Source organism: Calypte anna, chromosome 10 (genome assembly GCF_003957555.1).
Source record: "Calypte anna isolate BGI_N300 chromosome 10, bCalAnn1_v1.p, whole genome shotgun sequence".
In the NCBI taxonomy this organism is placed as follows: domain Eukaryota; kingdom Metazoa; phylum Chordata; class Aves; order Apodiformes; family Trochilidae; genus Calypte; species Calypte anna.
Genome location: NC_044256.1, coordinates 19108348 through 19123546, shown reverse-complemented (window position 1 = coordinate 19123546; position 15199 = coordinate 19108348). Strand labels below are relative to the sequence as shown.

Below are 15199 nucleotides of genomic sequence, written 5' to 3'. Positions count from 1 at the left end.
TTCTCTTGCTCTACTCTTGGTCTGCTCTGACCCCCAAGCTCCAGGCAAGTGGCTGTGCCTGGTGGTTTCCAAAGCTGTCAGTCTGAAAAATGCTTTTGCTGGTACAGCAAAGCTGGGTGCTCCATGAATTGAAGCAAACAGATCAACAACTGGGTTGTTTTGGTTTTTTTTTTCCTGAGCTTTTTCAAGTTGTTCTTTGTTTCATTCTCATGGGCATGACTAAGTGCTGTAACCCACTTAGTTCCAGGCAGAATCAGTTTGTGATTATGCCTTGGATTTATCAGTCTATTGCACTTGGAAAATATTTGTCCATGTAAAGATGAATCTCGAATCTACTAGTAATGAAGCTACTAAACTGCACTATGAGCTTTTTAATTAGATTACATGGTTTCCTAGAAAATTCATTTGGATTAAAACTCTGCTTAATATGGCAATAAAAGTCTGAATGTTCCCAAAGGGAGTTTTAGAAAAAAAAAAAAAAAAAAAGAGTAAGTCATCCCAAATCATATCATGAGGTATTTGATTGCAAGATGTATCATGATGAGCAACTTGGTTCTTGTGAATGAACACAGCTAGAAGTGAGGTCCAGACCTGCAGACCAGGGTGTGTTTGAGATCAGAGAATCATAGAATAATTGGGATTGGAAAGGACCTCTTAGAGGTAGTAAGCAGGGACACCCTCAACTACGTCAGGTTGCTGAGACCCTCATCGAGCCTCACCTTGAACGTCTCCAGAGATGAGGTCTTTACCTCCCTGGGTTACCTACTCCATTTTCCCACTACCTTCATGATAAAGAAGTGTTTCCTAACATCCAGTCTAAATTTACTCTAATTTAAAATGATGCTGCTCTGCTCCTGTGAGCTTTGCAAGAACAGTCTCCTCTTGAGGCACAATACTCCCATTTACACAAACCCACAGCTGATGGGAAGATCTGTCCATCAAACCATCGCTTCACAGAGCTGTGAAGGGCCCTTTGGCATCCAGGTCACCCCACACTGTCACTCCTAAGCAGCAACCACAAACCCAAGGAGAGCAAAGCCTCAAGGTCAGGGGACCTCCAAAACCCATCAGTGTTGAGGACAACAGCTTCAGGGCTGGATTCACTGCAGATTGGATGTGGCTCCTGGTACAACATTAGACAATCACTTGCCAAGCAACCTCCAGCCTTTCAGCACAATCAAATCAGCCTCACAGGCTGTTTCCAATAAGTAAATACTTCTTCCCTCCTGGTGCCCTCTGATGTGGATTCTCATCACCTGATGTGTTGACAGTTTCTGGGCACATCAGCATTAAAGATCAGCCTTCAGCTGTCCCCTCTCCAGAGGTGGTGGTGGTGTTTTGAAAATGCCAGCTGTGTGGGAACAAAATAGCCAATTGATGATTAGCAAAAAATCAAAAGCAGTTCTGGGGGAAGGGGTAATTGTTAATGAAAAATGCATGAAGGCTCAGGCGTGGGGAATTGTGGGCTTTTCCATTAAAAGCTGTGAATAAAAAAAAAATCACTGAAGGAGCTGATGAAGAGGCTGCCTTGCCCTGCAGTCCCTGCTCTGGGGATGGAGCTGGTAGCTGCTGTGGTGAGACTCAGATGGAGAAGCTCCTTTTTGATTAGGTGGAGCTGTCCTTGTATCCAGCAGCCACACAGAGTCTGTCCCTCTGATCAGAGGTGCCATTTTTTGTTCACATTTTTATGGGGTGATTTGGAATAATCATAATCCAAAGACCTGAGAGGTGGAATGAGCATTTCCAGCAAAATTCCCACCTGGTGTCTCCAACCCAGCTGGAAAGCAAGTGGAGGAAGGGGTGGTTACTGGCCAAGTTAATTGTGGGCTTGTGTGCTATCATGTTTTCTTGGTTATTACTTCAAAATTTCCAAGGAAGCATGAAATAGCACCCATATAACTGCTCTGAAAGGTTTATTGCTTTTCCTGCTCTGACCCAGTCAGGTTCAGGAGGGTAATTTTCAGCCTAGAAGTCTATCACACTATGGGCTTTACATTGCCCAACTAGCAAGGAACAAAGGCCAACATCTCCAGAGAAGGCAAGCTCTAAATATTGATTTTTCCAAGCAGATTTTATTTACAAGATGATAATTAAGGGACTTCATTTGTTGCACTGGAGAAAGGCTTCGTTAGAAGCTGGGATCAGGTGGCGTTTGCTTTCCTCTGTGACCTTCTCTGTGTCCTTTTTTAATTCTTCCTCACTGGTTTGCACTTGGTTTAGTGCTCTGGAAATGACTCTCTTTAAAGGCTGCAAATGCTCAAGCTTCATGAGAGAAAATATTCCTTCAGAAAGAAACTTCAGGACAACTTTGCTTTCCTTGCAGTCATCACATTGCTTAATCCTCGTGCAAGAACTTGGAACAGGACAATCCTTTTGGTACCAAACCCAAGGAAATTACAGCCTGTCATTCCCAAGGTGGCTTTTTATCCATAAACCCCATGTTAGCTGGGAGCAAATGGGTTTGTCCATCCCATCATGGCACACACCCCCCAAAAACTATTGAATTTGTTGGGATTTGGACAACTTGGGAGAGGAGAGGCAAGCCTGCAGGTTATTTATGGATCAGGTTTGAGGTGACTATGGGAAGGACACAATCAAGCAAATCATATTTCAGTTCCCAGAAGCATGACAAATAAGTACATAGAGGACTGGGATGTGAACCAGCTGCTCCTGATTTAAGAGTAATTTATGGATTTGACTTTGGGAAGACACATGGAAGTGGCCTTCATGGGGAGGGTCTCTGCATGAACACCCAAAGCCCCACAGTGGGGCATCAGTGTGATCCCACCTTCCCTGCTCCAAGCAGGGATCCCCTACTGTGGGATCACCCAGCTGTATCCCACAGAAGGGATCTGCAGCAGCCTACAGAGAAGAGCCAGCAGCCTCTCCTCCTCACATAGCTGTGATCATTTTGCTACCAAGCTGGGATTCTCCTCTGCATGCTGCTCCACCAAGCTGCTCTTGAGGTGTGTCACCAGTTCCAGCTTTTAAATGTTTTTTCCAGCTGTTGCATGCAACAAAATACATCTGTGGAGAATGGTCCTTGTGCAGGAGCCTTCAAGGCAGGACTGAGCCTGTCTTGAGGAAGCCTAAAATCAGCTTCCCCTGGGTTAGGCTGGGTCTTTCTTCTCTCCAACACCTGTCCCCCATGCTGGGAAAAGGTTTGGGGGACTTTCCATTTAGCAGCAGGTTCCTCTCCTACCTGTCTGCATAAGCATCCTACCAGCATGAATATCTCCTGCCCTTTCCAGTGGCTGTTCCTGACATGTTTAGTGCTTCTCTGGAGAAGTAAAGGCTTTTCTGCTCCCTCCTATCATCAGGTCCATCCATTAGTTTAATTCATCTAACAAATGGAGGTGGAGCAGGGCACGGGGAATGTGGAATCTGGACTGGGGCTCTGGTGGCTTTCTGGAGCTGCCAGCACTTCAAATGTTGTCAGTGCCAGGCAGGACCTGCTCTCTGCATTAATTTCATCACATTCCCTCCTTTGTGGTCCTGTGTGCACGCACTCTGCTGTCCTTCCAGATGGGCCCCCTCTTCTTTGTGCTGCTGAATCGATTGAAGAGGCTTCCTCCAGTTCTCAGACTTTTTTTCAGAAGAGCCTTTGGAAAAGCTGATCTCTGGTCAGTGGCCCCAGACCCTTGACCCGAGTCAGATCAGTCATCCTGATTGCCTAGGAACCAGGAGACAGCTTGGGAATACTGAGGGCTTTTGGAGAGGCCTCTGGGTTCAGCTCAGCCGGGTGTGAATCTGCAGCAGTTCCTCTCCCCACTTCCATCAGTGCCTGTCAGGGCATTGTCTGGAGATGTGATGGAGCCCTCTGCTCTCCCAGCAGCTCTGGTGACCACCAGAAAGCCTTCTGGCATCTCACCTCCTCTGATGGGCTCACAGCACTGCCAGGCTGGCACTGGGCAGGACAGTTTTCCAACAGCAGATGTCCCAAAGTGACAGATTTGATTATTTTTTTTCCCCCTTTGTTGATGGGAAGAACTAAAAGGACACACTGCATATTTCAGATGCTTGATACCCAGAGACACTCTGCACCTCCCCGCGTGGCAACGATGTGTGCTCCTTTTGTTTGAGTTTCCTTTAAAAAACAAAAAACAAAAGAAAGCAGCAAAACCTGGAAAAGGGGGACCTGCTGCTGGGCCAAATGCTGACCCAGCTGTGCCAACAAAGCAAGTTTCAGGCTACCTGCCACAGCCACTTTGTGGAAATTTGCTTATTTCTTCTGACTTGACTGTGTGTGTGACAGTGTTATCACCCACCCTGGGACATCTGGCAGCTGGGGATGTCTGAGGCTCTCCTCAGCTCCAGGTTTTAGTGGCCATGTGCTGTCCTGCTCCAGGACTGCTGAGGTCCAGCACATCACTTGTGTTGCATGAGAGGAGCTTTGCTCAGCCCCTAATCCTCCTGGGAGAGGGCTGAGAGGGCTCTGCATTATTCTGTTGCTGTCAGGCTCCTTGCATCCTTGCAGTGCTTTCACAACAGCCTTCCCTCTCTTCCTCTCTTCCCTTCTGCATCTTGGTGGGAAGGTGCTGAGCCCCAGGTTGCCCCCAGAAGCTGTGGCTGTCCCATCCCTGGCAGTGTTGAAGGTTGGATGGGGCTTGGAGCACCCTGGGCTGGTGGGAGGTGTCCCTGCCCATGGTGGAGGTGTTGGAGTGGGATGATCTTGAAGGTCCCTCCCAACCCAAATCATTCCTTAATGATTTGGTGATTTCCAAGATCTTCTCCTCTCTTCCTGTAAAGCAAATAAGTACTCTGGGAAGCAGGGGAGTATAAATACTGCTTGTTGCTGCCCTGCTCCTGGGTGCCCAGATGCACTGCGGCTGCCTGGAAATAATCCCTGGGTGGAAAGGGCAAAAGGAAGAGCTGCAGCTCCTTCCACACATCTGCTTTGTGCTGAGCTGTGAGGACAGCTTTTGGATGGAGTAATCCTGCCTCCTGCCATCTGTCCTCCCAGGAACCAGCCCTTGTTGACACAGTTGAGCCCCACGTTGAGTCCTTCTTCCCCACACCCCCCTTCCCAGCTCTGCCTTTCTCCTTCCATTTAATCAGATAGGCTGAGCCCATGGCTATGAGGAGCTTAGGGCTGATTCTCTAAAATCACCATATCAGCTGAAACCATCACATTTGATATTCCATTTACAATGTTTCCAAGGAAACAAAGGCACCAGGACATAACTAGATGACTGTTAAACGTTTGCTCACTCACCATGGCCTTGATCATTTGCAAGGCAGAAATATGAACGTTCAATCAACAGCAATAATAAATTTTAATATAGGAAGACCAATATTTTGCTGCAATTAGAAGAAGCATTTGCTCTGACATATAGGCAGGCAGTGGCAGGTTATTTATCATTTCCACTTCCCATTTATGAATTTTAATTTACATAAAAGGCAGCTTTGATTCTGACTCCCTGGAAGCCACAAAGTGCCCCTTGCATCTGCCAGGGGGCTTGGGATTTACTCCTGTGCATTCAAGTCCCAAGTCCTACCTGGAATAGGAAAATAGGAATAGAAAATAATTTATTAGAAGCAAGTGGTGGATGGGTTTGGGTTGTTTCTGACAGAAAATTAGCAAGCAAAAAGCTTGGGTGAGCTTTGGTGTAAGCAGCAAGATGATGCTGAAGCCTGGAGGTGTTGTGGTCTCCCAAATGTTCATGCCAAGCCAAAAGCAAACCTGAGGTCAGATGAGCTGGATAGGACTGGAAATACAGATGCAGAAATAGGGATTAATCCAGAGTGGTGCACAGATGGGTGATGCTCTAAGTTGAAGGTGGAGGCAGTGGGTTTTCTGGCTGTACTTCATTAGACTTGGCTTAACCATGTGCCTGGATGGGTCTCACTGGTGTGTGCTGGAACAGAGCCAGTTAAAGCTGGTTGGGTGTATGGATGCACTGCTATAGAGCTCTCTATCTCTGGAGTGTGGCTGGGATCTTCCCTAATTCAGGGCTTAATTCATCCCACCCAGTATCTCCACCTGGATGTATTTGGACCTCTGCAAGTGGGGACAGAGATTATCTGCCCAGTTTGGGGATCTGGGTAACAATACCTCCACCTCTTGGGTTTTTCCTTCCCCATCAGCCCACAGCTTCTCAGAAGCTTTTGGTGGCAACAGAGGCATAGGGGGTGCTCGTCATGGTCATGGTGTGGCTGGGGTGATGTCTGCTGCAGAGCCCTTGATGAGGTCTGGTCCCTCTGGTGTCCCCACACAGCACCCTCTCCATCTATGGGATCAACCAGGCAGATGAAGCCATCTACCAGTGCATTGCTGAGAACAGCGCCGGCTCCACGCAGGCCAGCGCCCGCCTGACAGTCCTGTGGGCAGATGGGCTCCCTGGGCCTCCTCAGAGTGTGAAGGCTGAGACAGTCTCTGCCACCACCATCCAGGTGTCTTGGAAAGAACCTCTGCAGAACACCAAGGAGATCATTGGCTACGTGCTGCACATCCGGAAAGCTGCAGGTACGGTGCCCGGAGCATCCTCAGCCTTCACAGAATCCCAGAATCATTTGGCTTGGAAAGGAGCTCTGGGATCATCAAGTCCAACCCTTAATCCACTGCCACTGTGGTTCCCAGGCCATGGCACTGAGTGCCACATCAGTCTCTTCTTAAAAACCTCCAGGGACGGAGAATCCACCACCTCCCTGGGCACCAATTTTTCCTTGGGAAGTAAAAATTCCCCTTCCCAAAATTCAGTAGTCCAGGTCTGGGCTGTGGTAGGCAGTGCTGCCACCCATGTTCTCCACCACTTCCATGGTTCTGAAAGACCTGAAAGAGGTGGAAGCAACCCTGCAATAAATAAAAAAAAAACCAGAGCAAAACAAAAGGGTGGGGTGGGTGAAGCCGTGTAGTCGCATCTTGCTGCCAGCTTGGGTCTCTGGCAAAGCCCACAGAAGTGTAAGCAGAAAATGATGTGGGCAGATGCACACCTACCTTAGGGACCAAAACTACAGCACATAATACCTGATTGTTCTCTTTGCCTCTTGCAAAACCTCACACTGCTCTGTTCTCTCTCCCTTGGCCTTCAGATCCTGTGGAGATGGAGTATCAGGAGGCTGTCAGCAAGAGCACCTTCCAGCAGCTGGTGACTGATTTGGAGCCCTCCACCAGCTACAGCTTTTATATCAAGGCTTACACCTCCCGGGGGGCCAGCAAAGCTTCTGAAGTCACCGTGGTGAGCACCCTGGGAGAAGGTAAGGAACTCTTTGAGCTTGGACTTTCTGATGCTGAAACCCCCTGTGTGCAGCAGCAGTGCCCATCACCCTGACAGCCATTCTGGGGAGTTTGGGCACCTGCCCTGGGGTGTTGGTGTTTTCTGTTCCCTCTCCTCCTCATACTCTGGGTTGTGTAAAAGTCACTTGTATTGTGACACAGGGATTGGCTGGTTGGTGTAACTGTGGAGTAGCCTCTCACAGCCCATGTTGGAGCAGGGGGTGAGTGGAAGTCTGTTGGGTCTCATGCAGTGCAGCTGCTCTGGGCTGTTCCTAAATGGTTTTTCCCGCTTGCTGAATGCAGATCTTCTGCTCAAACAGTGTCTTGGCATCCTCCAGCAGCTCTGGTACTTATAGCTTTTACTTGATGGGTGCCATACCTTTAAAAATTTGGTATTTTTCTGCTTTACCCTGGAGAAATCACACTAGAGCTGGGTGGTCCTGACCCAGAAGTCCCTGCCTTGAATCAGCTTTCTTTGTCAGTGGGAATTTAAGGTGGTCTCCAAGGCTTTTTTCCCCAGGTTGGCCTCCCAGCCATGGCCACCAGTTCCCCAGTAAGAAAGTGGGTGCTGTAATGCAGGCCCCTCACACACAGCCACCAGACAGAAACCCCAGGCCCTGTGTGATCTGTCAGATGGCATTTTAGGAATGTTTTCCTACAGATTTCTGGATCTCTGAATCACCTCACATACAGAGACAAATTTCTTAGGAGCATCACATCATAAAAGCATAGAATGGCTGAGGTTGGAAAGGACCTTAGAGATCATCTGCTCCAACCTCCCTGCCATGGAGGGGACACCTCTCATCCAGACAAGGTTGCTCAGGGCCTCATCCAGCCTGGCCCTGAGTATCTCCAGGGAGGGGGCAGCCACAGCTTCTCTGGGCAATCTGCAATTCACCACCTCTGTACTGAAGAACTTCTTCCTGATGTCCAGTCTAAACCTCTTCTCCTCCAGTTTAAGTCCATTCCCTCTTGTGCTGTGGCTGGACACTCTTAGGAAAAGTCCCTCTCAAGCCTCCTGTAGGTTCCCTTCATGTATAAGAGGACAACTCTAAGGTTCCCCCAGAATTTTCTCTTTTCAGGCTGAACAATCCCAACTCCTTCAGCCTCTCCTTGTAGCAGAGGTGCTCCAGCCCTTGGATCATCTTTGTGGCCCTCCTCTGGACTCAGAGGACTCAGATCCAACAGATCTTTGTCCTTCTTATGGTGGGGACACCAGAGCTGGGTGCAGTAATCATCATTCTGACCAACACTCAGCAATGAGGAGCTTGCAGCAGAGAGCACCATGAGTTTGGGGATGTTATCTGGGATCAAATGAATTAGTGAGTTGGCTTCTAGGTGGGGGGACCCAGTTCTTGTTCCATTTTCAGCCTTTGTAGATATTTTTACAGCATTTAAGCAGCACTGCCAATGAATCTTCACCCTGCTGGGTTGTACCCCTGCAAGTTTATTTTCCTTGCAAGGAATCAGTCATCCTTGGAGTTTGTTTTTCCTTCTAATTTAGAGACAGAAGGATGGGCTAAAGCAAAGCTTGAAGCTCCCTGACCCAATGCTCTGAGTTCAGCTACTGGAGCCAGAAGCCAGCCATGCCTCATAGGGCTTGGTGTTTCTGCAGAAGTCTGGGTCAAGCTAGAGGAGACTTTCTGTCATTATTATTTCAATCATGACAGGAATAGCTAGAGATCCAGTAACAGGATCATAAATTCCCTGACTTTTTGAAGTTTCCAGGCATCACTGTCCTGCTCTGCTGGTCTTTAAGAAGGGCTTGTCCTGTGTAAGGAAGCTTCAGCAATTCGCTCCACGTTCAGGGTGGACAGACTGGCCTGGTTAAGCTCACTCAACCCCAGCTTGAACGAAGATGAAAAGAGATTGAAAAGCCCCAGCTCTGGCTGGGTTGGTTTCTTTGCTTGACTTGGGTTCCTGTTACCTCTGCTCACAGTGAGTGGGCCAGGCAGGCAGCATCCTGGGCCTTTTGTCACCAAATGAAGGTTTTGCTGCAGATTTGCATCTCCTCACAGCCAAGCCAAGGTGCACAGGAGAGCTGTGCCTGTCCTGCAGCCCCTGGAGCTGTGCCAGCAGCCTTGGGAAAAGATGGGTTTTCCCTGGCATCCTGGCTGAGCAGAAGGCATGGGAGATGTGCAGGGAGATGTCCTCCAAGCCCCATGGTGGCAGGAGTCCCTGTGTCACCTGGCATGGAAAGGACACAGTGAGTGAAGCCAGGGACAGCTCTGTGGAGTTGTGGCAGCTTTTGCTGGAGTGAGAGTGGTCTGAGTGACCGTGTTATACTGGTGAATACAGCTTGGGCAGCTTGGCTTTCAGGGGTAGCAACATGCTGAGAGAACTTGGCTGCAGCCTCTGAAGCTTTCCTGAGGTGCTGTGCTCCTTTCTTTATAATTTCAGATGGAAAATAGAAGGGAAAATGCCAAAGAGAAACCTCCCAAGTGAACCTTGTCCTGCACAAACCTCTCTCACTGGGAAGGTCCTCTCATCTCCTCCATCTCCTTGACGCCGCTTCACCAATGCCCACGATGTTTGAAATCTCAAACCCTCCCCACTCCACTGAGCAGCACACACTCCTTGTTCTTGTCTTTTCATGCTTTTTAGGGTTTTCTCCAGGACTTTTTGACATTTCTCTAGGATGAAGACCGTTCCTTTAGTCACCTTCGGCTAAAGACGCCTTCAAGAAGAAAGTTGAAATGACCTGGGGAAAATTCCAAACAGCACGGAAGAGGAAAACCCAGCCCTTAGCATGAGGGAGATGTCTCACTTATAGCAGATCCATATTATGTCTTCTATATACTTCTGTGAAGCACATATATTTACACACAGGTGCAGATCTACTCCACCTGTAGACACTTACTTGTGTAACAACATTATAACCAGCACATGCACCCAGCAAGTGCATAATTATAATCAATATTATCCATATCTATCTATATATACAATCAAAGCTTGAATAAACACTATATATTCTATACTTTGAAGGAGAGAGATTCTTGTGGTTTTTATGAAATGTAAGGCAACGGAAGCCTAAAATAAAGCCAGCCCTTCACAAAGCAGGATGCCCCACCTCAGTGTTTCTCCATGGGATAATGTGATTTCCCTTTCTGGGATGTTTTCACCCAGGATTTGGAAAATGATGCATTAAGGAAGAGCTTCTTAAAGGAGGGATTCAGAAAAATTCCAAATTTTGCCCTAAAGGGAACTGGGAGGCTTAGAAAAAAAATAAATTTAATTGGATTGCAAAAACATGCAGCCTTGGGGAGAACTTTTGGATATAAATAGAGTTTATTCTGTGCTTTGCACCCAGAAATAGTGGAGCTTGGCCTTCCTATTAATGGTATCAGAATAAATCCTAGGACTTCAACCCATTTTTGTCCCTTGGCAGCACTCAAGCAGGATGCAGTCCCATTAACCTGATCCAGGACAGCTGCTCTCTGAGTCTTTCCTCCTGAATCCATGTGGAGATGCTTACCAATCAGCAGGGGTTGGTTCTTCTCCCTGTGCTTATTTGGAGGGCATTTGGGAAGAGACAGGGTTGCTCAGACCCTCCTGCTCACCAGGAGAGATGTTTCTACTTCTCCTAAATTTACTTGTGGGAAAGTTTGAGCCCTCAGTGTCTGGGAAAATGCAAACTGTTGTGTGGTTGCTCTTCAGAGGAGGCAGTGCCCTTTTCAGCTCTGGTCAGCTCATCACAGCCACATTTTATCTGCTTTTCACCACTGATCACATGTGCTGAGCTCCCTCCCAAACCTGGCCCAGGTTGCCCAGAGAAGCTGTGGCTGCCCCAGCCCTGGCAGTGTTGAAGGCTGGGAGCAACCTGGGCTGTGGGAGGTGTCCCTGCCCATGGATGGGGGTTGGATCTGGATGGGCTTTTAAGTTCCCATCCAACCCAAACCATTCTGTGATTCTGCTGGGGAGTTTTGCTGCAGGGTTTATCTGAGCTCACTGCTTGGTAGAGAAATGTCCAAAAATCCTCCCAGTTCCAGGACAGAGCCTGCAGCTCCGGGTGCTTTGTATCTGACTGGTGCCAAAGGCTGGGGAGATGATGGGAGAGTTTGGCCTGGGAGGGGTGGGGGGCTGTGGAAATGAGGTGACAAAACCAAATAAACAAACAAAAAGATTGGTGCAATATCCTGCTGAGACACAGCTCTGCCTTGGTGTGATCAGAGTATGAGAAAAGGGAGGGAAAGGGGGAGGAAGGGACCTGGAGGAACCATGGTGCTGTGTGCCCCAGTGCTGTGCAGGGAATGTGCAGAACCAGCTTTGGCAAACCCAGGTATCTGCAGCACAACAGAACTGGCTTTGGTTTGCAAATCTTTGCCTCTCAACCCAGGCTGATGGGGCAGGGTGGGGCTGGGCAGCTTTTTGGTGACCTGGGGATGAAATGGCTGTGACCCCCCCTGTACACTGCTGCAGCACACGCTGAGGATGAGGGCAGGGTTTGGAGGCACTGACCAGGTCAAAAAACATCCTGGTGGGCTTTGAATCAGGTCTTGGTGATGCTGGGCAGCAGCAGGGACATTTTCCCAGTTAAACCCTCCCTTCCCAGGCCAGGTAAGTGCCTGCCTGCTGAAATAAGCCAGCCAGAGGTGTGCAGGGATCTCCAGCTGCTCAGATCCTCAGGGATGTTAATGCACAGGATCCCAAACCTCTCTCCTAAAGCTGACAGGGAGAGGAAGCTCCAGAGCACCCTGCAAGCCAGTGCAGGAAGCTAGCAGGCTTTTAAGATGGATGTCCCCAGTTCCATCCCATCTGGTTCCTTCCTCCCTGGGGGATTTTATCATCCTGAAAGGTCCTCACTACCCTCAGGGTGAGGGGAGAGAAGTGGAATTTGGGACTAGCATTGCCAAAGTGGCTGCATTCCTGCCCTGACCTGAGGGAGCTGAGCATCAGATTGCAACCAGAGTATAAAATCAGCCTCTTGGTTTCCTGAACCCAACCTAGGGAAGTCCTGCAGCTCCCTGGAGAAGCTGGAAGCTGCTAAGCCAGGATTTGGTTTGCTCTGATTTTTATTCCATCTCATCCAGCACGTGTTTTGGTGCAGTGACCAGAGGGAAAAGCTGCTGGGGAAATTCTCACCATGCAACCACTGTCTGTCTCTCTCTGTTTCAGTCCCAGCCATGCCATCCCTCTTCATTAAAGTCATTAACAGCACTGCTGTCCAGGCTACGTGGGAGCCCTCCATCAAACTGGGTCAGCATGAAGGCTTCAAGCTGTACTACCGCAAGGTCCACCTCTCCCAGTACACCGGGCCAGTGGTGCTGCCCAGCAACGTGACAACCTATGACATTACCCACCTGGGTGAGTGTGGTGACAGCTTGACAGCTGGTGACAGCCCCTGGGTGGGGCTGGCGTGGTGGGAGAGCTTGGGTGTGTTGCACAGCCACTCAACAGGAGAGGAGGAAATGATCTGAGGTTGCACCAGGGGAGGTTTAGGTTGGGTATTAGAAGTTTCTTCTCTCAAAGTGTTACCAAACACTGGGCCAGGCTGCCCAGGGAGGTGATTGAATCACCATCCCTGGAGGTGTTTGAAAGATGTGTAGATGTGGTGCTCAGAAACATGGTTTGACTTGGTAGAGTTGGGTTCATGGTTGGACTTGATGATCTCAAAGGTCTTTTCCAACCAGAATGATTCTGTGATTCTAAACAGGAGATGCTGCATCAATCCCCCAGGTTTTTGGGGTGCTTTCCCAGTGACAAGTGCTTTTTTGCAGCATCTTATGTGTACTTGGGATGTGTGAGTCCCAAACAGGCATCACTCAGGGAGATTTACAAGAGCAGGCAGTGGTAGGACAGGGAGAATGGTTTCAAACTTAAAGAAGAGAGATTTAGGAAGAAATTCCTCACTGTCAGGTGGGACTCTTGCCCGGAGAAGCTGTGGCTGCCCCATCCCTGGCAGTGTTGGAAGGTTGGATGGGGCTTGGAGCAACCTGAACTGGTGGGAGGTGTCCCTGCCCATGGCAGGGGGGTTGGAACTGGATGGGCTTTCCCAAACCAGTCTGAGATTCCGTGATTCTTGTGTCTCCACTGGAACAGATGCCTCAGTGGTGTATGAAGTCAAACTGCTTGCCTATAACCAGCACGGGGATGGGAATTCAACCGTCCGCTTCGTGTCCCTGAGGGAGACAGTGGAGAGGACAGGTGAGCTGGGGTGTTGGTCTGGGTGGGGGGTTGTGGGAAGCATTTTGCAGGAAGGTGGTGAGGCCTCCCCCAGACACCCACGTGGCCTCTTCAGCCACTTCTTAATTTTCAGCATCACAAATCACAGTGAAGTGAAACCCTGCAGGGCTGGGGCCACCTGGGGCTGGTGGGATGGCTTGTGGCTTGCACCATCCCCTTTGGCCCTTGGTAGCAAGCTGAGAGCTCACTGCAGGTCAGCCTGGGGATTTTTGCACTGGGATGGGAGGGAGAAGACAACCAAATATTCCTGTAGTTGCCAGTTTTATCCCCTGAGCTTGAGTTGAAAGTGAGGCCGTGAACGTGAGCAGACAGTGGGAATATCTTCAAGAATTTAGTCCTCTGTGTTGGAGTAAATACCGATTTCCCTGGCATCTGCCCAGGGAGCTGCTTTGGCAGGCAGGGACCTCCCCACTCCTCCACCCTGCTCTCCTCTTCCCCATATATGGCTCCCAGCACCTCCCAGGCTCCCATTTTTTTGCCCCGGGCTTCACAAAAGCTGGAGGAGCAATAGGAAAACACCACCACTGACCACCTTTCTCCTCTCCCCTTTTCTTCTGGCAGTGCTGAACCCACCATGTGACTGCATGAAGGACGAGCAGAACAACAAAACCTCCGCCACCGGCATCATCATCGGGATCCACATCGGTGTCACCTGCATCATATTCTGTGTCCTCTTCCTCATGTTTGGCTACAGAGGAAGGTAGGGGTTGTTCACACTGCTCACCACGGGGTGGTCCCTCATGGGGGTATCCCCAGGGAGGATGCTCAATACCCTCAGTGGCACAAGGGGCTTGTCCCACACACACCTGGGTGGTGTTTGCAGCTGGGTGCTGGCTGCAGCACGGCTCCTGCCTCCCTGCCTGGCACAAAGACCCCGAAGGAGTTCTCCAAATCCTCCCCATCAGCTCTGGTGCCCACTGAGGGACTTGGTCCTTCCTGGGAGCATCCCTGGGGCAAACCCCAACCCTCCCTGGAAACCAAAAGCCATTTCACAGCGAGAGGAAGAGCCCTGACTTCACGGGAAGGATTTAAGGAGTGAAGGATAAGGCAGCCTCAGGGGAAGGGAGAGGGGGGAGGCCCAGGCTTTGCTCACCCTCAAGCTCCATATTTTTATTTTTCAGGCTGCTGATGTGCAAAAATGTGCAGGAGCAGCTGTCGACTCCCCAGATCCCCAGGAGCCAGCGGAGTGCCACGGGCCTGGTCCTGAACGGGGCCGCTCGCAGGGACAGGGATGACCGGGACTTGAACGGGAAGCAGCTGGATATGAACGAGCTGGAGAGGTTGTTCCCAGCCTCCCCATCCCAGGAGCAGCAGGAGAAGGGACTCATGGTAAGTCCAGCAGCATGCTGGGAGAATTCAGGTTAGACATTAGGAAAAACTCTTTCCTGTGAGGTTGGTGAGGTCCTGGCACAGGTTGCCCAACGAAGTTGTGGCTGTCCCCTCCCTGGAAGTGTTTCAGGCCAGGTTGGATGGGGTTTGGAGCAACCTGAGCTATTGGGAGGTGTCCCTGCCTGTGCAGGGGGGTTGGATCTTGATGATCTTTAAGGTCCTTTCCAACCCAAACCATCCTATGATTCTCTCCCTGGGCAGTGATGGCCATGGCTGTGTCTGTGAGCACCATCACTGTCTTGTCCCTTTCTCTCTCTCCAGTCTTCTCACAGCCCCCAGGCCACCCACGATGACACCCAGATGACCACACTCCCTCTGGATGAGTTCAGCATCATCGAGGAGCAGCCAGATCCTCTCCCAAAACCCCCCACGGCTCCGGCTCCCGACCATGGTCCCACCAATGAAGGATAA

General features: G+C 49.8%; 1 protein-coding gene across 1 annotated transcript in view; it reads left to right on the top strand.

Moving 5' to 3' along the window:
- IGDCC3 (immunoglobulin superfamily DCC subclass member 3) overlaps positions 1 to 15199 on the top strand; it is an 87739-nt gene extending 72540 nt beyond the window's left edge. Inside the window, exons 8-14 of the mRNA XM_030457087.1 lie at positions 6219 to 6466; positions 7033 to 7197; positions 12332 to 12520; positions 13256 to 13360; positions 13961 to 14099; positions 14521 to 14728; positions 15050 to 15199. Of these exons, the coding sequence (XP_030312947.1) occupies positions 6219 to 6466; positions 7033 to 7197; positions 12332 to 12520; positions 13256 to 13360; positions 13961 to 14099; positions 14521 to 14728; positions 15050 to 15199 (1204 nt within the window). The remainder of the gene's footprint in view (positions 1 to 6218; positions 6467 to 7032; positions 7198 to 12331; positions 12521 to 13255; positions 13361 to 13960; positions 14100 to 14520; positions 14729 to 15049) is intronic.